The sequence below is a fragment of the Pteropus alecto genome, unplaced genomic scaffold (genome assembly GCF_000325575.1).
Source record: "Pteropus alecto unplaced genomic scaffold, ASM32557v1 scaffold44, whole genome shotgun sequence".
In the NCBI taxonomy this organism is placed as follows: Eukaryota; Metazoa; Chordata; class Mammalia; order Chiroptera; family Pteropodidae; genus Pteropus; species Pteropus alecto.
In genome coordinates this window covers 4,706,527-4,733,040 of record NW_006436812.1, presented here as the reverse complement: position 1 = coordinate 4,733,040, position 26,514 = coordinate 4,706,527, and the positions used below count along the sequence as shown (strand labels likewise).

The following is a 26,514-nucleotide window of genomic DNA, read 5'->3' as shown; positions in this document are numbered from 1 at the left end:
CCGCGCTGCTACTGACCTTCCGCAGCGACGCGCGCGGCCACGCGCAGGGCTTCGCGCTCACCTACCGCGGTGAGGCCCCGCCCAGTCCCCCCGGACCTGCTCCCCCGCCACCTGCCTCATACCCCTCTCCACAGGGCTGCAGAACGCCGCTGAGGACAGGGCTCCCCCCAAAGGCTCGGCCCAGACCCCTGCAGCGCTCCCGGATGGTACCAACGTGAGCTGCAGCCCCGGGCCTGGGGCTCCAGAGGCTGCGATGGGGGGTGAGGCGGGCGCTTAAGAGGAGAGGGAATTTGGGGAGCAGCCCCTTCGGAGCCCTGTACTCACCGCACCCGTGTGCCCGCAGCTCGGGTCTTTTCCATGGTGACGGCTGTCTCAGTGCTGCTGCTGCTGCTGCTGTCGCTGCTGCGCCTGCTGCGCCGACGGTGCGGGCGCTGGGACAGGGCCTGAGGGTGACCCAGCCGACGCCTGATGTCTTGGTGCCCCGGGGCGCGGGGGCCCTGGTGGGAACATGAGGCCCAGGAGGGAAACGGAGCTGGGAGGAATTCATGGATTTTTGAACGATAAGGCCTTGGGTCTACACAGGGAATCGTGCATGGGATCGCAGGCGAAACAGGATGCTGGACATGGGATTGTTTGGGGGTTCGGCTGACGTCTACTCTCTCTCTAGGAGCTGTCTGCTGGCTCCGGGAAAAGGTCCGCCGGCGTTGGGGCATTCCCGGGGCTCCGGGAGAAGCTGGGCGGTGTGGTACCACCGGCCTCGAGGGATGGCCCTGCCCTGCCCCCCGGGAGACCCCCAGACTGAGGGTCTAGCTTCGAATTATCACCCCCTGAGTACCTCCAGCCAGAGTTCCCTGCGTTCTCTCATCTCTGCTCTTTGACTAGGGACCCCAAGGGGCTATTGGACCCTCTAACAGTGGAATGGACACCTGAGACGTTATGCCGCACTCTACCTTCGCCTTCCACTTTTTAAAGGGCAGCTTGCCCTCTGGTCATCTCAGATGCCAGACATTGGACAGGAAGCATCTGGTGCTATTATTGGGAACTTGGCCTGACTCTAGGTGTCTAGATGGTCGAGACCAAAGGGCAAAAGGAATCAGCTCCCCTCCTCATAGACCTTGATTCTAGGATCTGATTTCAGGGGTCTTGGAGCCCCTCTTTGGATGGTCCTGAACTGCGCCCTAAGCGCAATGTGAGAGATCAACGAAAGTGGTCAAAAGACCAGCCATAGACTTTGAATAAAAGACCTATTTTGGTACTGGGTTCTGTAAATTCTTACGTGGTGGGAAATTATGTGAAGACACTGGAGCGAAGGGTTGGGTGTGTCCATGCAAATTAAGGGTGTTCCACACAAAGAGCCGCCTGAAATGCCGAAAGGATGGGTGGGCGGGTCCTGGAGAAGGGGAGGAGGAGGAGGCCGGCTGTGAGTGGTGTTAAGCAAAAGGAATGCCTTCCTGGGCCCGCCTTAGTACGAACCCAGGCGGGGACCGATCTTTCTCCCCTGCCCTCTCTCTTCCCCTCGGTTTCCTGCTTGTCCTGGCGGGGCCGTAGGTGTACCTTATGGGCGATAACAGAGAGACTTTGTTGGAGCTCAAGTTCAAAGCCTGACCTGAAGGGTAGGGCCTTGCCCGAGAGCGCCAGGCGCGTCACGCACACCCGTAGAAACCTGGGCATCTTAGCGCTCCATGTTGAGCTCTGGGGAAGCCGGGCGGGTGGAGAGATCACCCCTGGAGCCGGGGCGCCCTGGCTCCAGACCTGACCCCGTCCGAATGTTCCGGGCTGGCAGTACCTTGGACAGAGCCTGGGCTGAGGAGTAGGGCTGGGTAGTGGGGCTGTGTCGGGGACGGTGGGTGCCCAAGGGTGCGTTGACCTGGGGTCGCTCAGAGAGCCCGGGTACGCACTGCAGGGGGACGCAAGGCGCCGTGGTCACTCCGATAGAGCCACGGGGGAACCAGAACGTCGAGTCCCAAGTCAACAGCCACCCCATGCAGACGAGGCTGGGACTGCATATATTATGCTAAGAGGGTGAAGTCCTGGGCTGCCTCGGGGCGCGGCCTCCTTGTCAGCCGCGCCCATTGGCCCTCGCAGAGACTGCGTCAGGAGCCCAGCGCGCGAAACGCTGGCGGGATGGCGGGGGCGGCCGGCTGGGGCGGAGCCTGGCGTCCCCTCCCGCGTCCGGCCGCACCCGTCCTCAGGATTGCAGAGAGACGACTGGCCGCTGCAGCCGCCACAAGCTGTCCCTGCGGCGCGCCTGCCCAAGCGGGCCGCACTGCGCTCCGGCGCCCAGCGCATCTTCAGCTTCCACCCCAGCGCGGGGGCGCTACGCTCGCGCGTGCGCAGCGCGAGTGGGTCGCAAGCCGGGACCCCACGGCCGGCGCGTGCGCGGACCGTGCACTGGAAGGTGGGCGGACACCGAGATGAGCCTACCACAGCTGCAGCCCCACTGAGGACCAGGCCCCTGGCAAGAGGAGGGCGCGGGTCGCCCGCGCCAGGTCGGGTCATGGCGTTCCTGGCCGGGCCGCGCCTGTTGGACTGGGCCAGCTCGCCACCGCACCTGCAGTTCAACAAGTTCGTGCTGACCGGCTACCGGCCAGCCAGCAGCGGCTCCGGCTGCCTGCGCAGCCTCTTCTACCTGCATAACGAGCTAGGAAACATCTATACGCACGGTGAGCCGCACCCCGCATCCCACACCCGCAGAAGCCCTACCCTCTCTGGGCCAGGGGCCCAAAGGCCGAGGAATGCCTCAGCGCCCAAGTCCTGGGTTGCCTGAGCCCTGGCACGGCCAGGAGCCGCGGTGACAAAGCTGCCATTGTCCCAGACGGTGCTGCCCGCTTCCGCTCCCCTGGCGGGGCCCCTGGGGCAAGCGAGGGAAGCAGAGTGGAGGACCGAGTCTGCTTAATCCCTCTGAGCCCCAGAGAGAAGCCTGGTGTCCAACCTCTTCGTAATCCTGGTGCCCCGCGCACCCTCCCCTGCCAGCACCCGTCCTAGAGATGAGTGTTTACCTGGGCAGGAAGGGACCCAGGAGGAGAAGCCAGAACCCGACCCCTCCCCTCACGGCTGCCCTGCCGCCCCCGTCCCGGGCAGCCCAGTCTTGGGGCTCCGCCTGGTGGCGACTCCTTCCTTCCCCCCCGCCGCAGGCGCCGGGCCCCTCCTCCGCGGCCCGGTCTAGCTCTGCTGACACAGCCTTGTCTGTCCTTGGCCTGCCCTGGCCGGCAAGAGGGGCCCTGAGCCGGCTGGGCCTAGCCTTGGTACCTGCCCCACTGGGGAACTATGGCCTGGCCAGACCCTACTGAGAGTGGGCAGCCAGAGGCCCCAACCTGCTGTGCCCACCTTTAACCCCGTGAGGGTAGTGCCAAAGTGCCAGCGGGGAGGGTAGGACGCCCCGGCTTGGAGGAATGGAGCTTACCCAGGAGTTGCCTGGGGAGCAGATAAAATAGCTCCTTTCAGCCCCCTTCCCCTTTATGGAAGACAAAAAGGCCCAAAGCCTTCATTTGTCTGGTCACTTAGGAGAAGAGAGGACATGGGGTTGGGATGAGCAAGCTAAGTGGCCCTGGGATCTGGTATCATTGCCCACATGTCCTGTTCAGAACTTAGCTTGAGGTCACGCCTACTTCTGGTTTCTGCTAGTACAGGGAGGCCAAGTTCCAGGTTGGGGCCCCAGCTTTCAAGGGGAGGTGATATGGCTGCAGGGGTGGGAGCAGCTTGGGAGTTAAGACTGCCCCAGCTCTCTCTTGCTGGAGTCACCTGGGGGTAAGTTGTTTCCTCACCTGCAAAGTGGGGATAATGGTTTCTGCTTCCAGAACTACTGTGAGGTCTGCTGAGTAAGTCAAGTTCCTGAAAGCCCAAGGCCTGACTCTGTTCCAGGTCTGGTGATAGCTGGCTATCAGCATTGTCATGATCTTGCTCTCATCCCTCTCATGTTGTCTCTAGACTATGGACTCTCTGAGAATATGACCTGTCCTCTGCGCTAAAGCTGTGTGATGCGTAACTGTCTCCTTCCCCCAGGGCTGGCCCTGCTGGGCTTCCTGGTGCTGCTGCCGATGACCATGCCCTGGGGTCAGCTGGGCAAGGATGGCTGGCTGGGGGGCACACACTGTGTGGCCTGCCTGGCACCACCTGCAGGCTCCGTGCTCTACCACCTCTTCATGTGCCACCAAGGGGGCAGCCCTGTGTACACCCGGCTCCTTGCCCTGGACATGTGTGGGGTCTGCCTCGTCAACACCCTCGGTGAGCCAAAGAACGGGGAGGGAGGCTTGAAGGATGGGAGCTGGGGGGCAACTGGGGAGGGGGAGGCAGGGCATGCTCACATGAGCCCTGGGTAGAAAGGGCAGGCAGACCCCCCAGACTGATGTGCTCTCTCCTGCCTCTCTTCTCTGTGCAGGAGCCCTGCCCATCATCCATTGCACCCTGGCCTGCAGGCCCTGGTTGCGCCCGGCTGCCCTGGTGGGCTACACCATGCTGTCGGGTGTGGCTGGCTGGAGGGCCCTTACTGCCCCCTCCACCAGTGCCCGGCTTCGTGCTTTCGGTTGGCAGGCTGGTGCTCGTCTCCTGGTGTTTGGGGCCCGAGGAGTGGGGCTGGGCTCTGGAGCTCCAGGTTCCCTGCCCTGCTACCTGCGCATGGATGCGCTGGCACTGCTTGGGGGGCTAGTGAACGTGGCCCGCCTGCCAGAGCGCTGGGGACCGGGTCGCTTCGACTACTGGGGCAACTCACACCAGATTATGCACCTGCTCAGTGTGGGATCCATCCTGCAGCTGCACGCCGGCGTTGTGCCTGATCTGCTCTGGGCTGCCCACCATGCCTGCCCCCCAGACTGAACCACTGCCTGCCCACCATGCCAGCCTGCCCACGGTCTTCTAGGGCCAACAACACCAGAGTTCCCTCCTTATGCTGGTCTGCAAAGGGCTGGCTCCCTGGATGTTTCCAGTTGGGAGCTCTCATCTGTTCACCCATTCTTCCCTATGGATGAGCCTCTTCTACCCAAGCCTCGGAGGCTCCAGGCTTCCCACCTTGCCTTCTTCCAGGGCAATGTCTTCCTGTACAAGCCAAAAAGAAACTGAGGAAGTTTAACCTCTGTGACTTGTGAGGGTTGGGCCAGAGGGACTCTGGGGTCAAGTCTTGCTGACAGCTGGAATCCTACTAGCCTAGAACAATCACTCCACCCTGTCCATTCTCAGACCTTCAAGTAAGGTACCTTGTGGGTACCTAGATCAGCCACCAGCCCACGATTCCTGACTTCCATCTTTCGGCCCTGCATGCCAGCACTTCCAAAAGCCTGAGGCTTGCCCACCCCTTCTGCCTTCTGTCCAGACTGCGAAGTGAGGGGCTTGAGCAGCAGGACTAGCCCCTCTCTCCAGGGGGCAAGAGGGCTACTGCTGTTTTCCAGGCAACTGGCATAGAGATGTAAAGAGCCGAGTGGCCCTGGATTCAGGCCCCATTGGGCTGGAGGCCCACCCTCCACCTTGAGTGCCATGCTCTGACAGCTCAACCTACCCACCAGGGATGTGCCTGCTCAGGAAATCTGTTCCACACAGCATGGGGCCCCCAACTCCAGTTTGCTAGCCTGGTGCTCTGGGCCCTGCAGCGGGGCTCAGCCTTGGCTCATCCTGGGGCCCTCAGACCCTAGGCGACATCAATAAACGGGACAGGAAGCACTATGTTGCCATGCAAACAAGCTTGGGTGCTCCCAAGATTCAGACATCTTTTATTAGACATGGCCAGGTAGAAGGGACCACTGGACCCCAGAGGGACCCCAGCTTCCAGGAGGATATGGGGATAGGCTAAAAGGTTAAAAGCACCAAGGCTGAGCAGGGGCTCAGGTTGGACCCAGCGAGTCCTCAAACAAGCTGAGAAGGTTCCGAGGCTCAAAGGAGGGGAAGGAGCCCTGAGGAGGCTCAGAGTCAATGTCACTTAGGTCAAGGGCATCCCTGGGGAAAAGGAAGAGAGAGAAATGACATTCAAGATCCGAAAGCTGCCCCTCCCACCCCGCAACCCTGAGCCTACTCACTTCAGTGTGTGCCTGCTCCGTGGGGTGGAGGTGCTCCTGGCAGCCCTGGCCAGGATGGCCTCTGGAGAGAGCGAGGGCCTGCAGGGGGTGGGGGAGACAAGCAAGCAGTTAAGGGGTGGGTAGGACACAGGGGAGGCCTTGGGAGCAGCAAGACCAACCCTATCCCTGTGTAGGCTCCTGCTAGAAACAAGCAGGAGCCACAGTCCAAGACAATGACAGTATGGTACCCTTTGAAAGAAGCGCTTCCACAACTTTTAAAACCACCTGACCACACTCAAAGGCAACTAACTGTCCCTTTTCAGAAGACAGGCTTCAACTGAGCTGGCTTTGAAGTGAACCTGTGGTAAATGAGGCTTATCTGGCACTTCATGTCTGCTATAAAGTGTCCCTATGGTGAAAGGGTGACATTTTTCTAAGGAAGGAGTTAATGCTTTGATCCTCCCAAGAACTGTGTGCCCCCTACCCCCTTCCTTTGCAGCATTTTCTTAATTACAGCTCTCACTTGGCCACCAGGCACCTGAGACTAAGGAATTTCTCTCAAGGCAGGGGCACTTGGTAGCCTCAACTAGGGTAGGGGCTGCTTTGCCTATCTTTCGCAGTAGGGGCCATGGTCCTTACACTGCTCCCTAATGTGGCAGTGCTCTAAGTGTGAAGTTGCCAGTTGTGCTATGCTCTGCACAGTGGCCATTCCACACAATGAGCTTAGAAGAAACAGCTGCATTCCAACTAAGGCTGCACCCCGCCAGCCTTGTTGCCCTGTTCCATGGGCATAATAGAGGCCAGGTTTGTAGGAGCGGTCCCAGTTTACCACTAATCCCCATGGGACCTGGGTGTGAGGTTTGGTCACACTGACAGCCCATCTCTCCCTACCACCCCTCCATCCTGAGCTCTCACTCACCCTATGCTGTCATCATCCCAGTTGCTGGAGTGGCTGCTGTCCAGGAGGAGGCTGCAGGGCGGTGAGCCAGGTGGGGTGGCCGGCGGGCCCGGGGACTGCAGCCAACTGGCAGGATGAACCAGCCCATGCCAGAGCCAGCATAGCAGGGCAAGCAGGGCCTGTGGGGATGGGATCAAGGAAGGCTAGGCAGACCCCAGGTCCAGGGAGCAGAGTGGAATAGTCTCACCCTCGCCAGGCTTACCTGCCACAGGGCCCACCCTCGACTCAGGGCTTCAGCAGCCATGTACCACAAGACACTCCAGGGCCGCGGCTGCCTGAGCATAGGCAGGGCCAGCAGGGCCTGGGCTGTGGCCCGCAGCTTGGGGTCAGGCTCCAGCATCATGATGAGGACAGACCGCAGCTCAGAAGACAAGCCTGTCCACAGGACAGGACCATGTCAGGGGTGACTGGACCCTGAGCCCAGCAGTCTACATTGCCAGACATTCCCTTCCACACAAGTCTGCCCTCCCTGTGGTACCATGTCCCCTTCCATCTTTGCCCTCCACTCACCAGCAGTGAACTCAGGGGGCAGGTAGCCCTGGCGCAGCTGCTGCCAGCCCTCCCCACCATGGGGTAGCTCCATGTTGCATGCCACTTCCAGGATGGTGAGACCCAGACTAGGGGTAGGTGAGGGACAGAGAGAGGCAGGGTTGGCCTTAGGTCACAGAGCCCCAGGCTGCCTCTGAGAAGAGAGCAGCTGTCTTCCACCATGAGCCAGGGAGGTAGAAAAGGGACTGGAGGCCCTGAGAAGTCCCCAACAGAGCCAATGATGAAACCATATCATAAAGGATGGACATAGTACCCAGTACAGCCCACAGGACACTGGTGAGTCCTCTTGGCGCCCCTACCAGATAGGCAGCATGGTTACTATTGTTGCTAGTGTTACTATCATGGTCCTACGGATCTGGCTGGATAGACTGTTAGAGGCAGAGCAGTGATTGCTGTCATGGGCCATGGAACCCATTACCTGGTCCAGTCCCTTAACCCTGCTATGTCCATTCCCCTGTAAATGTCGTAATAGTAGTGCCTCTGGAGAAGTGGTAAGATGAGTGACTCCAGTGGAGCTCCTCCAGAGGGTTCCTACTTACACAGCCTGACAGAACCCCCTCAGCTCGAGGGTGAGGCCTCCATACCCTCAGGGCAGCATTTCCAGCCCAAGGCCAAGTCTTTCTGACTTTGGGCTAGAATGGCATTTCCTTCCCTCTGCTGACCACACTCCACCCAGGAAAGGTCTCCCACGGCCCAGCCCTCACCTGAACACGTCAGCCGCTGTCCCGTAGGAGCCCTGCAGCAGCTCAGGGGCCATGTAGCGGGGGTCTCCCTCCTGGGCCTCATTGGCTCCGGACGCACCCAGCTCCACCAGCAGCCCAAAGTCACCCAGCTTGCAGCGGCCCCGGGGCCCCAAAAAGATGTTGGCAGGCTTGATGTCAAGGTGGACCAGGCCTTGGCTGTGCAAGTGGGCCAGAGCAAGCAGGGCGTCCCGCAGGTAGCCCCAGACCTGGGCCTCAGGCAGGCTGGTGCCCCAGGTCTCACAGTGTTGCTGCAAGCTAGGCCCGCACAGCTCCGTCTGCAAGTATAGGATGCCACCCTCCTCCCAGGCTCGCTCCAGCCGCACGCAGTGCGGGTGCTGCCCCACCTTCTCATGGCCACCAACCTCGGCCAGCTTTCGGGCCCGGTCCTTGGGGCCCCGGAATGGTGACATGGAACGCTTTACTGCATAGAGCCGGCCATCTTCCTTGGAGCGCACCTGAAAGGGAGGTGGTGCTCACAGGCGGGGTGGGAGGTGGCACAACCACTTAGCAGGGCAGGCCTTTAAGTACTAACCCAGAGGGTCTCTCAGACTATTGCAAAGAGAAGAAAGCTGGCTACAGAACAATACAGGCAGTGTGATCCACTATGTAGGATATAAACGGGTTTGTCTTTATATGGTCAGCTCTAGAGGTATATAAAGAAAGTTCTGAAAGGAAGAATGCCTGCCTGAGAAGCCCAATGGTTTTCTCTGAAAAAGAGAGCTGATCGAGAGGCCTATGTTGTTTGTACTTTTTAACAACAAAAATTTCTTCATGTAGTACTTGTATAAGGAAAACTACCATTTTAAAGGAAATATAAATTATTGGAAAATATATTTTAAGAAAAAAAATGTGATATGGAGGGTATAGCCTAAGTGCCTGAAGCCTGGGGGGTGGCAGAGGGCAGGATGTGCACTGCATTTGGGGGCCTGGCTCCGGGGATCAGGCAGAGCTCTCCAAGAACCCCAGCACAGCTGGCTCCAGGGCAGGAAATGGCAGCCGGGAGCCACCGCCATGAATGCCAGGCTCTGGACAAGTGGAGAGTGTGTACTAAGAGGGCCCTTGGAAGGGTCTGTGTGGGGAATTATGAGAAAGCAGCCAAACCAAGCACTGAGGAGGGGAGCCTGGCAGCCCAGGAGGTGGGCTGTCAGGAGAGAAAGGGAACAGGCTGCCCAGGACACTATCACATCCAGGCAAGGGAAGGAAGGCAAAAGGGTACCCCTAGACATGCCCAGAGAGTCGTCACTCCACTCACCTTAAAGACTTCTCCATAAGAGCCATGGCCCAGACGGCCAAGCCTCTGGAAACTCTGCTGGAAGAAGGACTCTGGCCGGTTTGGGTCATAACTGGGGCTCCGCAGGGTCTCAGAGGCTTTACCACAGAACGATACCCTCCGAGGCTGGGGCTGGTGCCAGCCTGGGGTCCGAGGAGGGAAGAGGCGGCTAACAGGGATGCTGCCCTTGGCAGGGGGCCGGGGTGGGAGGCTCCGACTGAGCCCCCTGGGCCTCTTGAGGGAGAAGCCAGGTTCTGCATGGCGGAAGTAGGCTGGGACTGGGATGGGGGTGCCACTCAGGGGTGGCGGGGTGCCCTCTGTGGGCACAGGCATGGCCAGCACAGGAGGCCTTGAGATGTAGAGTACAGAACAGTGTGTCCACTCAGACAGCGCCTTGTCCTGAGGCCCCAGAGAGGCTGTGGTAGAAAGCCACGTCTACTCCACACACATGTTCTGCTTTAAACATGGAAGCCCTGGAGACACGAGCACCTGCTGGGAAAAGGCAAAGGGCAAATATGTACATGGTTGCACACAGTCTGCACACACAGACCTGGAGGTCATAGAAACATAAACTAAAAATCATAGGGCCATGTTCTGGAGCTCCCACAGTCTAGCAGAGGTTAAGCCAAGGTAGGTTCTGGAGCCAGACCATCTGCATGTACATCCCTGCCTCGTCACAATTGCTATTTGACTTCAAAATGTGCAGCCTCTTCCAAGACCGTATGGGATACACATTCACATACTCCTTTATCTCCAATTCCAAAGTAAAAAAAAAAAAGTCTAATTCCGAAAGTTTTTCTTGCTTTTTCATATTTGTGATCTAAAACTCATGTTCTACTTCCAGTTCCATGTTGCAGAGGCTAAATTCCAGCTGCGTATAGCAGAGAGGCCAAGCTCCCTCCTTCCACTAGCCCCTAATAGGGCAGAAGCTCTGCCTTAGGTCCAGTAGACTGAGAACACTGCAGCCCAATCACTCAAGCCCCAACTCATTCCTAAGGAAGTTCCACATTGAGAGAGGCAAGATGCTGAAGCCACCCTAAAAGCAGCAGTGTCACTCAGGGTACCACTGTCCTTGCCCCTATGGGAAGTTCAAGTTCAAAGGTGCTCTCAAAATCAGTGGAGGTTTGGGTGCTAAGCAAATAGGAGGAGGCTTCTGCCTCCGTGAGCACAATAAGCTAAACCATGGGTCAGATAGTTTACCAGAAAGTACCAAGGCAAGCGATAGCTAAGAAGAGCCTTCCTGGGTTCAGAACAAACCTCAAACACTGAACTCAAAAGCTACCTTTTAAAGGGCCCAAATCTAATTAGATCAGTTTATGGAGCAATTAATGCCTCAGGGCAAAAACAATAGAGCAGACAGCCAGCAACCGGGGAAGCGTAACAGGTGGATATGATCAGGGAAAGGAGAGTCAAAGAGAGCCTCCCCTAAAACCACTGGTATTCCAGGGTGACTGTGCATTGCCCTGGGCTAGGCCCTTGGAGGAGCAATGTCAGAAGCTTCATACTGCAGAAAGAGATGTTACTACAGTGATCCAGCGAGTCAATAAACAAATAGACAATTTAAACAAATAGACAGGTGAACAACAATCACAAGCCCCAGAAGGAGGTGAGGAACCAGTATCCACAGCTGCTAAAACATATTATCTAAAATGTCCAGTTTTGAACAAAAAAATTACGAGATATGCAAAGCCATGGGAAAGTGTGACCCAAACACAGAGACAAAAATCAGGGAGCAGAAACTGGCTGTAGAGGAACCAGATGTCAGACTTGACAGACAGAGACCTCAAAGTAGCTGCAAAATGTCCAAAAAAACTAAAGAAAACCACACTTAAAGTAAAGGAAGCATGATGACATCTCACCAAATAAGGAATATCAATAATGAGATAGAAATTATTAAAAGAACCAAATGGAAATTATGGAGTTGAAAAGTGCAATAACTGAAATGAAAAAAAAATTCACTAGAGAGGTTCAACAGTAGATTTGAACTGGCAGAAGAAATAAGTTGAAGATAGATCGATTAGATCATGCAATCTGAACAGAGAGAAAAAAGAAGAAATGTAGGATACCATTAAGTCCAACCAACATAGATAAGCATAATGAGTGCACCAGAAGGGGAGAAGAGGACCAGGAAAAAAATATCATTTCCAAATGTCATTTAGAAGAACATTAACATAGCCAAGAAGCTCAATGAACTTCAGGTAGGATAAATGCAGAGATCCACACATGGACACATTACATTAAAAGTCCTGAAAACCAAAAGCAAAAAGAAAATCTTGAGAGTAGCAAGAGAAAAATTACTCATTACTTACAAGCTTCCCCACAAGATTAACTGCTGACTTCTCATCAGAAACAGTGGAGGCCAGAAGGCAACAGGATGACATATTCAAAGTGCTGAGTGGGGAAAATCTATCTGTGAACTAAGATTCTTAGATCTAATAAAACTATCTTTCAAAAATAAAGGCAAAATAAATACATTCCCAGATAAAGCCAGAAAGAATTCATTGTTAATAGACCATTTACAAGGAAGAGTAAAGAAAATTCTTTAGGCCGAAAGCACATGATCCCAAACAGCATTTCTAACCTACATGAAAAAACAAAGAACACCAGTAAAGGTAATTATGTGATATAAAAAACAGTATAAATACATGTCTCTTCTCTTTTCTTCTCTTAACTGATTTAAAAAGCAATTGTATAAAACAATATGTATGTAATTGTATTGTTGGGCATATAACATAGAGAAATGTAATATACTTGCAAATAACAGCACAAAGGAGGTGGGCAGGAACAAAACTATATTGGACCAGAAAATGACACCAGATGTTAACTCGAACCCACAAGAACCAACGACAAGAAATAGAAGTGGTAAATAAGGTCAATATGACAACCATTACATGTATATACTTTCTTTCCTTTTTTCCCTCAGCTTTAAGTAATTAAAGATGACCTAAATAAATGGAAAGACATTACATATTCATATAGATCCAAAGATTTAATATGGATAAAATGGCAATACTCTCCAAATTGATCTATAGATTCAGCACAATGCCTATCAGAATCCCAGCTAGATTCTTTGCAGAAATTGACAAGCTGATCCGATAATTCATATGGAAATTCATGGTTCATGAATAGTCAAAATAATCAAAATGAAAATAGAGGACTCGCACTTCTGATTTCAAAACTTACTACAAAACTACAGAAATCAAAACTGTGGTACTCACATAAGAACAGTCATATAAATCAATGGAATAGAATTGCGAATTCAGAAATAAACCCTCACAGTTACAGTCAATTGGTTATGACAAGGGTGCCAAAACATGTCAGTGGGAAAGAATAATCTCAACAAATGGTGCTGGAACAACTGGATATCTACATGCAAAATCTACTTAGAAAAATCTGATCTAACCTATTTTTTCCTCTAAGTATGAATATTCATATATTTCTTGACAAAAATATTAATGTGTTTGATTACTGGATGATGTCCCAGACCCATGGGTGGTGTTACATATAAATGTTATAAGCACCCTATTAGCTTTCTAAAATCTGACACATTTTTAATTCTGAAACATACCTGGCCTCAGGGGTTTGTGGACCTGTAATACTGACCTCAGGGAAGGCTCAGCCACAGGTCTGGCATGTACATTCCTCAATAAATGCTCTTATAAATAATATATAATGCTCTGAAGAGAGCATTATGTAGTCATTAAAAGGACACACAGTTACAATGGTCCCAGGTGTATAAGTGACTGTGTTGGGGAAGAGAGGGATGTTGTGTTGCCATAATGTTGTAATTGAAACAAAAACAAGAAAACAAAAGGGAGGACAGTTTAATTTTGAGAGGAAGCCACAGTGTAACAAAAGATGCCATACCCAACAAGGGGTGAGTAACAAACATGGAGAGGAGTCATCTGAAGTGTGCCCTCCTGGCCCAGAGAGAGTGAGGGCTGAGGAAAGGTCCCACGCGGGGGTCTGTCTGGAAGCCTCACCTCACATACTGTGAGGAACTTTCCTCTGCCACTTTTACCTCAGGAATTCCATCCCAGGGTTTCTCAAAGTGAAGAACTGGGATGTCAGAAACCCCAGGGCACTGGTTAGAAGTACAGCCTCCAGTCCCGGTCCTGGCTTGGAGTCAAAGGACATCTGCATCTTAAAACAGGTTTTCAGACCATCCCAATGTCATTTACTTTCTAGCACAGCTGGCCTGGCCAAACGGCTTTGAGGGTGGAACAGGGGAGGAAGTAGGTGAATGAATCCAGTCTGGCCCTGAGCGGAGGCTGGGCGGGACACCTCTACTGACCACGGTCTACTGCGCTAGACTGAGGTCCTCCCGGGCAGGCCCACAGCTGATTCACCTCCGTGGGCATGGGAAAACCCTGGCGAACAGAGTTGAGTAGATCATCTGTCACGGGGGAGCGGCTGAAGATGGAACGTGGGTGGGGCTTTTCCCGGGGAGGGACAAGTAACCAGGAGGCGGGTAAGTGGCTAGGGGAAGGGGCTCCCAGATGAAAGGGGACAGGGAAGCTGGGGAAGGACTGGAGAACAGCAGGGGCAGTCACTCCCAGAGGCTAAACGGGAAGTGGGCGGGGCCGCCGGGGGCAGGGCTGGCCCAAAATGGGGTTAGCAGAAGGGCAAGGCGGGACCCAGGCCAACAGTGGGGGACTGTCGAAAGCGGATGAGGGAGAAGGTTGGAGTGGGGAGTGGATGAGGCTGACCCGATGAGGGGGTCTCAGGAGGCGAGGGGCTGCGGGGAAGGAGGAGAATGGGCGGGAGCGCGGTCTGGCTTGAGAACACTCAGGGCTGGGGCTGGGCTCACCTGGGGCAGGTGGGCGGGGCGCAACTCCGTAAGGTCCCAGATTCCGGGTTGGCAGAGGCCACGGGAGCACTCGGGGCGGTCAGGAGGGCCGGGGTCTTCGGTCGACAGCTCTCTACGCCAAGGCAAAATGACTCTCTCCAGGGGGAACGGCCCGTGAACGCGCGCGGAGCTAACTCGCGCCAAAAATTCCAAACCGGCCTCGAGGCCCCGCCCAAGAACGCCTTATTCCCCGCCCCCTCCCGGATGCAGCCCATCAGAGGTGCCCAGCCTTCTGGGTCTCCGCCCGCCACGTCCTGGCGTGCGCGTTGCCAACCCCGCCCCTCAGTCTCCTCGGGCCGTACGCTCTCATTGCGCAGGCGCTCTTTTTCCTGGCGCCGGCCTGGGGCGATGTTGGCTATGCTGTGCGGCCTTGAGTGTTTGAGGCGCTCCGTCAAGTTTCAGCCGACCTTTGGGCCCCTCCGGCCTGGTTCCCCCGACACCCACTGACCTCTAAACCCTGGTCCTGTCACCCACGGCCCTCGCCGTACTGGCTTAGTTTTCGCATCTGTAAAAGGAGCGTTCACTGCGTTTTGCCTCAAAGGTGTAGCCCCAGGAGGCAGTCACCTCAAGGCAAGAAAGGAAGTCCTTGCGGCCTCTGGGATCCCAAAAGAGCGGCCTCTGGGATCCCAAAAGAACGGAGTTCCCCGGGCTCGCTGGCTTCCCCCTCACACGTGCCGTGCCCCACACTGGGAATGCGATGGGGATGCCTGACCTTCCTCCGACCCGCGCCCAATGGAACGAGCTGCTTCGGGAACCAGAAAAGCTGCCTTTTTTAGGAAGCCCTTCCAGACAACCAGGCGGGATCCTCCCTGCCACCAGGCCTCAGCCACCTCAGAGGCAGCCCTTCCCATTCTTTGGATTTGACTTCAGCTCACACTTCCCTCAGCCGCTTCCTGGCTGAACGACCTTGGGAATGCACCTGGGCCTTTCTGAGCTTCGAATTAGTCTCCTCTCCTGTAAAAATTGAGCTAATGAAGCTTTTCTCATGGAGCTGGAAATTCAAATGAGATGATCCCCTTAAAGTTCTTAGGGACAGAGCAAGCGCTGATTTCTAACATTAGTGCAGCTGGGGTTGCTCCTTCAGGGTGAAGAGGAGTCCTGCTTTCAAGACACCGTTCCTAGACTGCTCAGCATCTCATCACATTCTTTCTCCCATCATTTTTGTATTGCGCTTATCTCTATCTGAAATTCTATCCTCTATTTATTGGTTTACTTGTTGACCAACTCCTCCCCCAAAGTCTCTGAAAGGTCATGGACAGCAGACTCCCAACCCATTGCAGTGTTTGTCCTTCAAGGAGCACTCTCCAGTGCATGGACCAGCCTGGCATCCCAGATTAGACGCAGAGCTTCTCTGAGGGCTGCAGCAACACTTCCCCACCCCCACCACCATGCACCCTTTGCATTAGCATCTCTGGCAGCCACAGTCCCTGTGACTCAGGCTAGGTCTTTATTAAAGACCCCATGCTTGTTCCCAGGAGGCCTGGGAAGTAAGTAGGCTCCTCTCCAGCTGTCATCCCCAACGTCAGCCTCATATCCAGGAGTCCTGGACTCAGGCCCCTTTCCAACTGCTCCTTCTTGAAAGTCTAATACACAGTGACTTTACATATTTTTTTAATTAAAAAACATGTTTCCAATGGACATTTCACTGTGCGGAAGGGATATAACAAAGTTCGGATAGCAGATAAGAGCATGGGCCATAGAATGGAGAATTAGGGCCCCTCTGTCACACAGAAGCTGTGCAATCACGGACAATTCTCTATGTCTCTGGGACTGTCTCCACATTTGTAAAATAGGGGTAATAATAATAATTCTTACCTCCTAGGGGGGAGGCATGAGCATTAAATGAGAAAATGAATGCGAAGTGCTTAGTACAGGGCCTAGCACACAGAAGGAGCTTATTTATTTTTTAATGAGTAACAGTAACACCCCTTCATTTGTATATTGTTTCTTGGTTTTCAAAGCTGCCATCTGGGCCAAAAGGAGGAACCTGGAGGAGAGGGGCTAGGACTCCCGCCCCCTCCCTGGCGTCACGGGGACAGAGACGCAGGCCGACAGGATTCAACCAAAGGGCTTAGCTGGGGATCGGTTTAGCAGGAAGCCCCCATTCCTCAGCCCAGGCGCGGGATTCCCACATCCAGGTGAGAGCCGGCTTGAGCCGCACACGCCCCCGTGTGTGCAGTCGCGGCAATAGCACCGCGGCCCCACCCAGACTTTCTCGAAGAAGTCCCTCTAGGATGAGTCTACAAAACAGGATAACGTGAAGTAAGAAAGGCAAGGAAATGACGGCCACAAGCATAAACATGGCTACCCTAGCAGGAAAGAGGAAATTGTGATTGGTGCTTCGGGGGAGCTAGCCATGTTCTATTTCTTGACCTTGGGGCCAGCTGCATAGGTGTTTTCTTTAATAGGTATTTATATATTTTACATTTGTCTTATGCACACTTCAGAATGTATGCCATACTTCACGCTGGCATAGATTTAATAAACTGACAAGTGAGTGGGAAGAGGGAGTTAACAGAAGTCAGGTTTGCACAGTGCTAAGTGCCCCAGGGGTGCTTGGGAAGATGTCTCAGAGGTGCCTGTGCCAGGAATGGGGCTGAAAAGCTGCCAGATAGAGGCACAAGGGGGTGACCTGAGGAGCCCTTAACATAGCTTGGGGTTCAGAAGGTGTCTGCCCTGAAGGCGCCTGGCCGCCCCTCCAGCTGTCCTCCCCTAATTTCCCCGCTGGCAGGTGCTGCTACCCTGAGCAGCTGGCTTGGAGTCTGTTGACACAGGCTGTGCCATTTTAAGCAACGTGCTTCCTGGGCCTCTGTCTTGTGCTTTTAACACCCCAGCTGTCACCATGCCCTTGGCTTCTAGCTCTGGCCCTCAAAGTTGTTCCTCTAGCTAGAGTCTGGGTCATGTCCCCTCATGCCTGGGAGCAGAGGGTAGCCCCGGCCCAGGCTCCATCAAGGGTTCTCTCATCCCCCGAGTGGTCCATGTGCTCTCAGGCCCAACTTGCCTTGGTGGTGCTGGGGTGAGCTGAGGTGACTGACTGTGCTGGAGGTTGGGGTGGCAGCAATGCAAGGGCTCTGGGTGCCCAACTGGGCCTGGCCCTGGTCTTGGTTCTGAGCAGCATCAAGCTGGCCCGAGGCCCCTGGCTGACTGGCTGGCTGCCTGGCTGGCAGGCATTTTTCACAGGTCCATCATGCCAGTACCCAGGCAGCCTGGCATTGGTGGTGGTACTGGCATTCGCTCTGGCAGTGGCCAAGCAGGCACCCGGCCTGTACCTCCTGCATGGCCCCTCTTGGTCTCCCTGCCTATCTCCTCCTGCGTCAAGCTTTCCTGGCATCCTGAGGAGTAAGCCGAGTGTCTGTGTGTCTGAGTCTGTGTAGGGGGCCCTCAGCTTTTCCAGGTCTGAAGCAGACACCGTGGGGCCAGACTGGTGTGGGGAAGGCAAAGAGAACAATGCAGTGTCTGGGGGAACGGGGCCTGTTGCTGCCCAGAAATGTGTGGAGTATCAGAGAGTAGAAGACTGTGGACTCAGGAGCCCCGCAGACTTTGCTTCAAACCCCAGCCCCACTGCTTAGGAGGTGTTCAGTTTGGGCCAGCTCCCTTCTCTTCTCTGCCTCTGCTTCCCCATCTGTAAAACAGGGTGTGAAGTAGCTTCCCCAATAGCTCTTACATGGTGGCACTATTCATCATTTTAGAGGAGAGAAAATAGACTTGGGGAGGTAAGATTCCTGCTCAAGCTCCCCAGCTAGATAGAGCAGGTACTTGAATCCAGCACCTAGCCTGCTAACCATGAGGCCACTCAGCTGCCCTCCATGAGGAGACCGGGGAGCCAGTGCCTGCTGCCATGAGGAGGAGCAGGTGGCCTGGCAGAAAAACCTTCCCCAGGGAGCTTAAGTAGATTGTCCCAGCTGTTTGGGGCTCTCATGGGTGGTTGGAGCCAGGGGCCACCCTCTGAGCCACTCCCAGCAGCCAGTGGAAAGTCCAGCCTCCAGGACTCTAGGTCACGGCTCTCTGTTGGTTAGGGCAGGAAGTAGGCATGTGGGGTGCTGTGCCGGAGCACTAGATTGAGGGGACCAAGCAGGAGCCTTATGCAAAGGTGGGTCTGTAGGGGGAGGTGGGCGCCGTGGTGTGTGTGTTGTGTGCTCAGGTGAGCATGATCGCTGGGTGTGGGCCCTCATGTGCCGAGAGAGAACACAGCAGGGTTGCAGCTCAGGGGTAGGTGCGGCGGGGAGGCACAGGCACAGCTCAGTGCTGAGAGGACTACAGGTGAGGGGTACCTGGGAAAAGCCCTGAAGTTCACTGTTGACTAGACCCACCCCCATTGGTGTTGTGAGCTCAGAGGCCTTAGACAAAAAGCAACACCACCCCCTGCTGCCCATTTCTTACTGTAGCCCCTCTCTAGGCCCCCGCCCTGCCAGGCTGCCTGGTTTGGCAGGCTGGACTCCTTAGCTGCAGATGCCAGGAGGGCCTGGCAGGGCAGGGGGAAGGCCAGCAAAAAGACAGGGCGTGGGGCTTTTGGACTAAGACTCAGGAGGCCTGAATCACTGCTGTTTCAAGCCAGCCCGGTGGGGTCCACAGACTCGCTGGAGGAGGTGCGGGCTGATATCCAGACCCCCAACTCCTGGCATTTCCCAGGCCTGCCTCTTTTGTCTTCCCATATTTGGCTCCCCACCAAGCCCCCTGTGCCTGGTCTGGCTCCATCGCCCCGCCCACTATGAATGGAGAGCAGTTACTAGCCTCCCAGGTACCCTTCTTGCAATCCTGCCTCCACCACACCCTGAGCAGTGGCCCCCTGAGAATCTGTCTCCCAAAATTAGAGTGAGTGCTGCTGAAGTTCAGTAGAAATAGGGGTGAAGCTGGTGGGCCCTGCAGCAGGTGGGCCCTGGCTAAACCTTCAAGAAACAACGAGGATCCTTAGGCAATTTGAGCATGAGATGACCCGTCTCTGTGGTCACTATCCCTCACAGAAGGGAGGCTTCAGGCCCACTCTTGCAAGCCCAGCCTTAGATGGGGACGAAGGGCCATCTCCTGGTGGTGTACTTGTGGTCGTAAGGGTTAGGTGGGATAATAGCCTCTCTTCTTGTGGGCAAGTCTACCTGTCAGATACAATGTACTACAGTGATACCTCACTGCAGGCCTTTGTAACACTGTGGTCTCTGCCTCCTGCTCTCTCTCTCTCTCCATGTAACACAGTAACTCATTCTGCGCCTCCCCTACCAGCCATGCCCACATTTCTGGGCCTGGGTGCCCTCCCCCCTCCATGCCTGCCTTCCCCTAGTGCCAGGGCTCCTATCCCTGATGGGGTGGAGAAGCCTGGGGGCAAGACAGAGGCCTATCCCAGCTGTCAGCACCCATGATGGATGAGAGGGTGGACTCCTGCTGCAGAGGGAGGTAGGGGCTGGCCCCCTGGGTCTGCCAGCAGAACCTCTGCCACTCACAGCTGGTAAGGGCCCCCACCCAGCAGGAGTGTTTAAAGGCTCTAATGCTGTGTGCCTTCCCACACTGCCAGGCATCATGGGTGCCTGGTTCTTCCCCACGGCCCTTTTCCTGCTCTGCCTGACTTCTGAAAGCCTGCAAGGCGGTGAGGGCGGGAGATGGGCAGCAGCAGGGTCTAGGCAGCTGGGGTTGGGGCTGGGGGTTTAGGTAGAGCATTGGGTCAGAGGCCGGGGCTCTGGGGAGAGGGAGGATTGGATATGTGGAGGATTGGTTATGTGAAGTCTTGGCTGGGTAGGGTTTTGGGAGGCTAGGGATAGATGCCTGGGTCCTGCCCCTTTCTGTCTCTGGGGTCCCCACCTGTGTCAATACCGCCCTGCTCCCCAGGGCTGCCTCCGTCGTCTCCTGGCCTAGGGAAAGGTGAGTGGACCCTCCTGGTATAAGGTCCAGGAAGAGGACCTGGTCTCTCCACCCAGGAGTCTGGGAGCTCTCTGGGGAGAGCCCCAAATGTTCCCCAGCTCTGGAATCCAGATGTGGGGCCCAGAGGAGCACAGGGTCCCTCCCTGTCTTCCTGGCAGGCATTCTTATCCATGGTCAGCTTAAGTGTGGGGAGCACAGACCCACACCCTTAGAACAGAATAAGATGGGGCAGAATCTCAACTCTGAACATGAGAATATCAGGGCCTGAGGAAGGACCTGGAACTGGATCTTCAGTGGGGGGTTTGGATTGTGACAAGCAAGGGGAAGGACATCCCTGGAAGCAAGAGGGTCAAAGGTTTGGGTGTGGGACAGGAGGGGAAAAGAGGAGGCTGGAGTAGGGGAAGGCAGGGAGGAGACTGAGTGTCACAGACGTATCTTCACTCCAGCGACCTGTGGGGTCCTAAGAGTGGGAGAAGGGGCTCTTTCCTGAGACCCGATCTAAGCTGCTGGAGAAAATGATTGAGGGGAGTAAGGAGGATGAGATTTCCAGGAAGGGAAGGGTCCAAAAACCCTCCAAAGTAAGAATGGAGGGGAGAGATGCACATACCCCTGAGGAGAGGGGGTGAGAGACTTGCCCATAGGGGCACAGACCAGACAACCCCGTCTGGAACCCCTACCACCAGTCTGCTCACCTGGTTCTGTTCTCACCGCTCCTGTGACCAGAGTGGAAACTGAGCTCCAGAGAGGGAAGCGCACTCTTACTCTGCAGAGTGGTGGTGGGGCATCCATAGTTGGCCCTCTTTGCTCCTTCCTAAGTCACTCCTCTTCTCCCTGACCCCACAGGCATAGGGAGCCCAAATGGTTACAGATTAGGTAAAGCTGGCAGGGTGGGGGCAGCTCTGTGTCCTCTAAATGAGGGTAGGGCACCCTAGTTCCTAGTCCCTCCTGCCCCCCCCCACTCAACATCTCATTTTGTCCCCCAGGCTACAGGCCCCCCAGTGGCCTGGGAGCAGGTAAGGGCTGGGCAAATGGGATTTGTGGGTGGGTGGGGCAGCCATCTCAGAAACACGTGGGAACAGCGCTGACACCCCCCAGGCAGAGAAGCCCATCTTTGACCCCTTCCAGCAGGCCTCTTTTCCCTCCTGCACATACTTCTTCTCACCTCCAGAAATACATCAAGATTGTTTTGGTGTCATCTCACCTGTGTACCCTGCCCTGGGCATCCCCCAACTCTTTACTGTCCCTAATTGTTCTTCATGTTATTCCACTAAGCCCAGCTACAAGGTGGGCAAGCCTGGCTCACTGAATGTCCCCTCGGCCAGCTAGGAGCGGGCTTAGGGAGGGGGCATCCTGAGTCCCTGAAGCCAGGTGAGCCCTGCCTAGCCCCAGCACTGTCCCCTTCTCTCTCCCTCCTTCTCTCTCTCTCTCTCTCTCTCTCTCTCTCTCTCTTCTCTCTCTCTCTCTCTCTCCCTCCCTCCCCATCTTACTCTCATACCCCTCACCTCTATCTGTTCCCCAGGATTTGGGAACAGGAATGGCCTGGGAGCCCAGCCAGGCGAGAGTACTGGGGTCTGGGTTGGTCTTCTCTCTGCCTCCCTCCCAGGCCTCAGAGGGGAAGGGCAAGATTAGTATATGATTGGGGGTGGGGTGAGAGGGGGCAGATTGAGAGCCTTCAGGTTTGCTATTTCTAGCTGGGTCCAAGGGTTCTGCACACCCACCAACCTCACTAGTTCATCCCTCCCTCTCCCCACAGGCTCTCCAACTCAGAATGGCTATGGAACAGGTAGAGTAGCCTTGAAGATGGGGGGTACTGGAGCTAGGGTTCTAGGGGCATCCCTGAAATGGGGCCTCCTGAGATTCTCACTTGACCCTCATCTCCTTCTCAGGCATTGGAGGGGGTGTGAAACCCCATAAGCCAGGTGAGCCCCCACCCTGCCTTCTCCTGCCATCTCTATGCCCTGGTCTCAATTACTTCCTCCTTGACCCCTTCCTGCCCTGTCTCCCCAGGGTTTGGGAATGGGAACGGGCTCCGAGCAGGGGCCTTCCCAGGTGCAGCAGCCCATCCAGGTGAGGTGGGGGAAGAAAGACGGCTATGACGTGGGGGGATAGGGCTGGGTCAGCATTGTTGGGAGGGGCTTCTCCTAGACTTGTCCAGGGCAGGACTGGTGACTCATTGGAGGCAGAGGGAAGGACCTAATGTCTAGTTTGGACATGGGAGAACAGAGTACCCCTGCTTCATCTCCCATCTCAGCTGGGACCTCAAATGCCCCTTGCCTCACCCCTCAGTTAAACATGGCTATGGAGCCCCAGGAAGAGGCTGAGTCCCTGGGGTTACCTTATCTACTACATCTCTCTCCCCAGGCTTTGGAAGGGGTGTGAAATCCAGGAAGCCAGGTGAGAACCAGCTCTCTATGCTGGCCCCTCTGTCCACCTCACCATCTGGCTGGCTCCATTTGAAGCCCCCTCTTCTTCCTTATTCTTCCCTCTGGCTCTGTCTCCCTAGGATATGGAAATGCTCTGGGAGCCAGTGCTTTCCCCGGGCTTGGAGCCCAGCCCGGTGAGGACACCTGGAGTACCACCCTGAGGTTCAGGGAGAGAGAAGGTTGGGGACAGAGCTGGGATCAGGGAGCCGATAGGGGAGAGAGCTGAGTTCTTGGGGGAAGTAGGGGGCTTAGCCTCTCTGACTCTCCCCAGGTCTAGGAGCGGGAATGAAACTTCCAAAGCTGGGTGAGTGAAGAGCCCATCCCATCCCAGCACGTTCCCTGCCCACTTCCATCCCAGCCCCTCTATGTGCCTGAAACCTGCCCACTTCAGGGCTTACAGCCCCCCACCCCCACCTCTGTGTCCTCAGGATTTGGGAGCAGAAATGGTTTAGGAGTCAGTACTTTTCCAGGGGCAGGAGCCCTACCAGGTGAGGGTGGCTGGGCAGGGGCTGCAGGGAAGGGTGGGCAAGGGATGGGGGTCAGATCAGGACTGAATTGAGGGGGATGGCTGTTTGGGGTCAGTGTCAACCTCTCTCTCTCTCCCTAGGCCTTGGAGGGAGAATGAAACTTCAGAAGCCAGGTGAGGGGAGAGCCTCACCTTCTTGCACTGTGTTACTCTCCCAGGGACTGCTCCCTTCATTGGGCTGCTTCGGCCACTCCTATGGTTAAAGCCGTGGTCTTGGGGAGGATCTTCCAGACTTCCAGGCCCTTCTCATGCCCCTGAGAACTGTTTGGGGCGGGGTGGGGGTGGAGGGGCGCACAGAGGTCCTGAGGTGAGAACAGCACAGGAGGTTGGAGCCCACAGTGACTCAGCTCCAGCCTCTGCCCTACCTCTCTCCACAGGCCTTGTGGCTCAGAATGGTGGCCAGGGACCAGGTAGGGAGGGGGATGAGAACTGGAGGCATATGCTTGGGTGTGGTGGTTCAAGGGAGATCCAGGCTCCTTCACCTGGTCCCTGTCTTTTTCTCAGGAATTGGAGGGGGTGTGAAACCTCAAAAGCCAGGTGAGTCAACCTATCCCTATGTCCCTGTCCTGTTCTATCCATTCCTGTCCGTACCCTGCTACTTAGCTTGCCCTTACTCCTTCTCGCTCTGACCGCCAGGATTTGGCAACGGGAATGGGATGGGAGCCAGGGTCTTCCCCAAAATTGGAGCCCAGCCAGGTGAGGACACCCGGGCAAAACTGGGGTTCAAGGAAGGAGGGAGGGGTAGGAGCAAGGGGATCAGAAGAGCAGAAAATTGATTTATATGGGCAGAATAGGGGTGGGGTGGGGTCTGTACCTGGCTCAGTGGCAATTGGTCTTTCCCCAGGCTTGGGAGGTGGCGTGAAACCACAGAAACCAGGTGAGCCAGAGACGCTGCCCTCCTGCCTCCCCATCTTGACTCAATCCCCACCCATCCCTATTTTGTTCTCCACCAAGTTCTCCCAAACCCACTCCTCACTCTGTCGTTCCTCTCCAGCACGTGACATTGGCAATGACCTGGGGGCCCAGCTGGGGAAGGAGTCTCATAGAAAGAGGCCAGGGTCCCAGGCAACCCCCAAACCCTGGTTCCTAGCAGAGGGGCTCTGAGGGGCTCATTCATTTCACCTGCCCTAAGCCAGGCCTCAGCTGGGCACTGTAGACACAATGCTAGTCAACCTTGACCTGGCCAACTACTCACTGGGCTCAGCCCAGAAGCCCAGAAGCACACAAGCCCAGTGCCATCGAGAACTGTGGTCAGGGTTCGCGAGCCAGGTAGGGGGAGCCAGGTAGGGGGCTGGAGGTTTGGGGACACGCCCTTGGGGTTTTAAGCAGAGAATGAAAAACCCCGTCTTCCGGAAGCTGATGTTTCCAGGGCTGGACTCACTGGTGGCCATTGTGGGGGCAGGAAGAAGCGGTGGGATTTAGACTACTTGGAAGTCTCATGGGCCAGAAATAGGGCAACTGTGGGGAGGGGTCTGGGGCTGCTGTCCCTCACCACCTCAGTCTTTCCAGCCCCTTTCCTGTCACAGGTCCCCACAGTCACCTCCCTACCTTGGAATCTAACCAGGTTGAATGGAGGGATATGTGAAGGGAGGGCAGGGATATGTGGAGCAGGGTGGGAGAGCCTGGGGGCCATTTCCACTTTAGCACCACCCAGCTTCCTTGTGTCACCCCCACAACAGGTCTTGCAGCACAGAATGGCTTTGGACCAGGTAGAGAGGGGACGGCTGGAGTATGAGGGTAGAAACTGGGAGCCTGCAGCTGATTTTCTGGGGCAGGCCCAGAGAAAGGGGTTTTTAGGTCCCTCACCTGCTCATCTCTCCCCCAGGCTATGGAGGGGGCGGAAAACCCCAGAAGCCAGGTGAGCTCCGCTCTGTCCAGTATCTTCTTATCTGTCTGTTCCCTCCAAGTCCCTAATCTTTCCTTACTCCCTCCTGCCCTGTCTCCCAGGATTCGGGAATGGGCCAGGAACTGGGGCCTTCCCAGGAGCAGGACCCCAGCCAGGTGAGGCCCTAGAGCTCAGGAGCGTGGGGGTCACTGAGGGATAGTTTCTATGTGGACCTGAGGAAGAGCCAGGTGGCCTCACAGACTCACGGACAGCTGCCTTTTCTTCCCCAGGTCTCGGAGGACTAAAACCTCAGAAGCCAGGTGAGACCTCCCCTCTGCTTCTCCTACTTGGTGTCCCAAAAGAAACACCCATTCAACAAATATCTAGGGGCCAGCCAGGTGCTAGAGACAGGCTCTTCCAGAGCCTGTGGCATGTGGGCAGGCAGAGGCAAACAGTACGGAAGCGTGAATGCAACACACGACCAGGCTGTCCACTAGAGGGCGTGGCCCACTGAAAAATGAGGACCAGGAAGGGCACAGGATTTGGAAATAGCTGGAAAGCCGCAAGGTTGGGGTCAGGGGGTGCTAATGCTAATAGCATGTAGCTGGTGAGGGAAAGGGGGCATCAAGGAGTCCACCTTCCTGGCTGGTTGACATGGCTGCTGACAGTGACACCCAACTAGGTGGGACCCAGGCAGCTAGGTATGGTGCTCAGGCTCTGGAGGGAGCCTGGACCCTTGGGGTAGGTATAGGACCCAGCTAGGTGGGGTGGGGTGGGGTAGGGGTGGGTGTGGGTTTAGAGCTAAAAGGAACAGGCTTTGGGTGGAGCTTCAGAGAGAGGTCAGTATCCACAGCTCTTCTCTCCTTCCACCAGGCCCTGCAGCTCAGAATGGCTATGGACCAGGTAAGGGCACAGCCCAGGTTCTGGGGAGGTGCAGGAATGGAGCCCAGTTCCCTTACCTGTTCTCTGACTCTCCACCAGGCTTTGGAGCGAGTGTGGAACCCCAGAAGCCAGGTGAGCCTCATGCTTGCCTTTGTCTCTCCACCTACCCAAAATCCTGAGCCCCCCTCCTGTCATTCATACCTCCACCTTGATCTGTCCCTCCTCTGCAGGATTCAGGAATGGCAATGGGCTGGGAGCCCAGCCAGGTGAGACTGGGTGTCCTCTCCTCCCTCCCTCCCAGGCCTTGGAGGGGCAGGATTGGTGAATAATTGAAGGGGAGCCGGGAGAAAGCCTCTAGGATTCTAGATTTCTGGCTTGGTCCGAGACAGGGAACCTTAACCTCTGCCTCAGCGAGACCACCAATCCCTCCAGCTTACTATCCCTCTCCCCCCAGGCCCAGCAACCCAGAATGGATATGGAGCAGGTAGGAGCAGAGCAGGGAGGGGCATGGGGAGGCTCTGGAAGGGGGTTCCCGAGTTCCTCACCTGTTCCCAAATCTCCTCCAGGCCTTGGTGGGGGCATGAAGCCCCAGAAGCCAGGTGAGTCCTGCTGCGATCTTGTCTCTATCCTTATACCCCCTGAAGCCAGAGTTTCCTACTCA

At 55.8% G+C, this 26,514-nt stretch overlaps 4 protein-coding genes across 7 annotated transcripts in view; 3 read left to right on the top strand and 1 right to left on the bottom strand.

The window, feature by feature from the left end:
• KREMEN2 (kringle containing transmembrane protein 2) overlaps window positions 1-1,093 on the top strand; it is a 3,987-nt gene extending 2,894 nt beyond the window's left edge. The window contains 5 exon segments of the mRNA XM_006913915.3: window position 1; window positions 4-69; window positions 135-260; window positions 344-422; window positions 668-1,093. The exon segment at window position 1 is cut by the window's left edge and continues 236 nt beyond it. Coding sequence (XP_006913977.2) covers window position 1; window positions 4-69; window positions 135-260; window positions 344-422; window positions 668-878 — 483 coding nt within the window. The 3' untranslated portion in view covers window positions 879-1,093.
• A 1,076-nt stretch (window positions 1,094-2,169) lies between these two features.
• Window positions 2,170-5,669, top strand: PAQR4 (progestin and adipoQ receptor family member 4). 2 transcript variants are annotated; one of them, XM_006913913.3, is made up of 3 exons: window positions 2,170-2,663; window positions 4,003-4,224; window positions 4,379-5,669. In XM_006913913.3, the coding sequence occupies exons 1-3, from the start codon at window positions 2,498-2,500 to the stop codon at window positions 4,810-4,812; spliced, it is 822 nt and encodes a 273-aa protein (XP_006913975.1). In that variant the 5' UTR covers window positions 2,170-2,497; the 3' UTR covers window positions 4,813-5,669. The 2 variants fall into 2 exon arrangements, with proteins under 2 accessions (XP_006913975.1, XP_024904168.1); XM_025048400.1 differs by having other exon boundaries at window positions 2,527-2,663; window positions 3,928-4,224.
• A 13-nt stretch (window positions 5,670-5,682) lies between these two features.
• Window positions 5,683-14,521, bottom strand: PKMYT1 (protein kinase, membrane associated tyrosine/threonine 1). 3 transcript variants are annotated; one of them, XM_025048398.1, is made up of 8 exons: window positions 14,312-14,521; window positions 9,484-9,993; window positions 8,193-8,686; window positions 7,450-7,556; window positions 7,142-7,314; window positions 6,901-7,082; window positions 6,003-6,080; window positions 5,683-5,922 (listed from the first exon to the last, which is right to left on the bottom strand). In XM_025048398.1, exons 2-8 carry the CDS (start codon window positions 9,832-9,834, stop codon window positions 5,811-5,813), a joined length of 1,497 nt encoding a protein of 498 aa, XP_024904166.1. In that variant the 5' UTR covers window positions 9,835-9,993; window positions 14,312-14,521; the 3' UTR covers window positions 5,683-5,810. The 3 variants fall into 3 exon arrangements, with proteins under 3 accessions (XP_024904166.1, XP_006913976.1, XP_024904167.1); XM_006913914.3 differs by having other exon boundaries at window positions 6,901-7,058; XM_025048399.1 differs by having other exon boundaries at window positions 9,484-9,990.
• A 5,337-nt stretch (window positions 14,522-19,858) lies between these two features.
• Window positions 19,859-26,514, top strand: part of LOC112481573 (glycine-rich cell wall structural protein-like) — an 8,867-nt gene continuing 2,211 nt past the window's right edge. Inside the window, exons 1-22 of the mRNA XM_025048405.1 lie at window positions 19,859-19,925; window positions 21,181-21,210; window positions 21,717-21,758; window positions 21,951-21,980; window positions 22,084-22,116; window positions 22,205-22,264; window positions 22,559-22,591; window positions 22,701-22,754; window positions 22,892-22,924; window positions 23,049-23,108; window positions 23,228-23,260; window positions 23,524-23,556; window positions 23,651-23,683; window positions 23,991-24,023; window positions 24,972-25,004; window positions 25,094-25,147; window positions 25,262-25,291; window positions 25,845-25,874; window positions 25,953-25,985; window positions 26,084-26,119; window positions 26,308-26,337; window positions 26,420-26,452. Of these exons, the coding sequence (XP_024904173.1) occupies window positions 19,859-19,925; window positions 21,181-21,210; window positions 21,717-21,758; window positions 21,951-21,980; window positions 22,084-22,116; window positions 22,205-22,264; window positions 22,559-22,591; window positions 22,701-22,754; window positions 22,892-22,924; window positions 23,049-23,108; window positions 23,228-23,260; window positions 23,524-23,556; window positions 23,651-23,683; window positions 23,991-24,023; window positions 24,972-25,004; window positions 25,094-25,147; window positions 25,262-25,291; window positions 25,845-25,874; window positions 25,953-25,985; window positions 26,084-26,119; window positions 26,308-26,337; window positions 26,420-26,452 (853 nt within the window). The remainder of the gene's footprint in view (window positions 19,926-21,180; window positions 21,211-21,716; window positions 21,759-21,950; window positions 21,981-22,083; window positions 22,117-22,204; window positions 22,265-22,558; window positions 22,592-22,700; window positions 22,755-22,891; window positions 22,925-23,048; window positions 23,109-23,227; window positions 23,261-23,523; window positions 23,557-23,650; window positions 23,684-23,990; window positions 24,024-24,971; window positions 25,005-25,093; window positions 25,148-25,261; window positions 25,292-25,844; window positions 25,875-25,952; window positions 25,986-26,083; window positions 26,120-26,307; window positions 26,338-26,419; window positions 26,453-26,514) is intronic.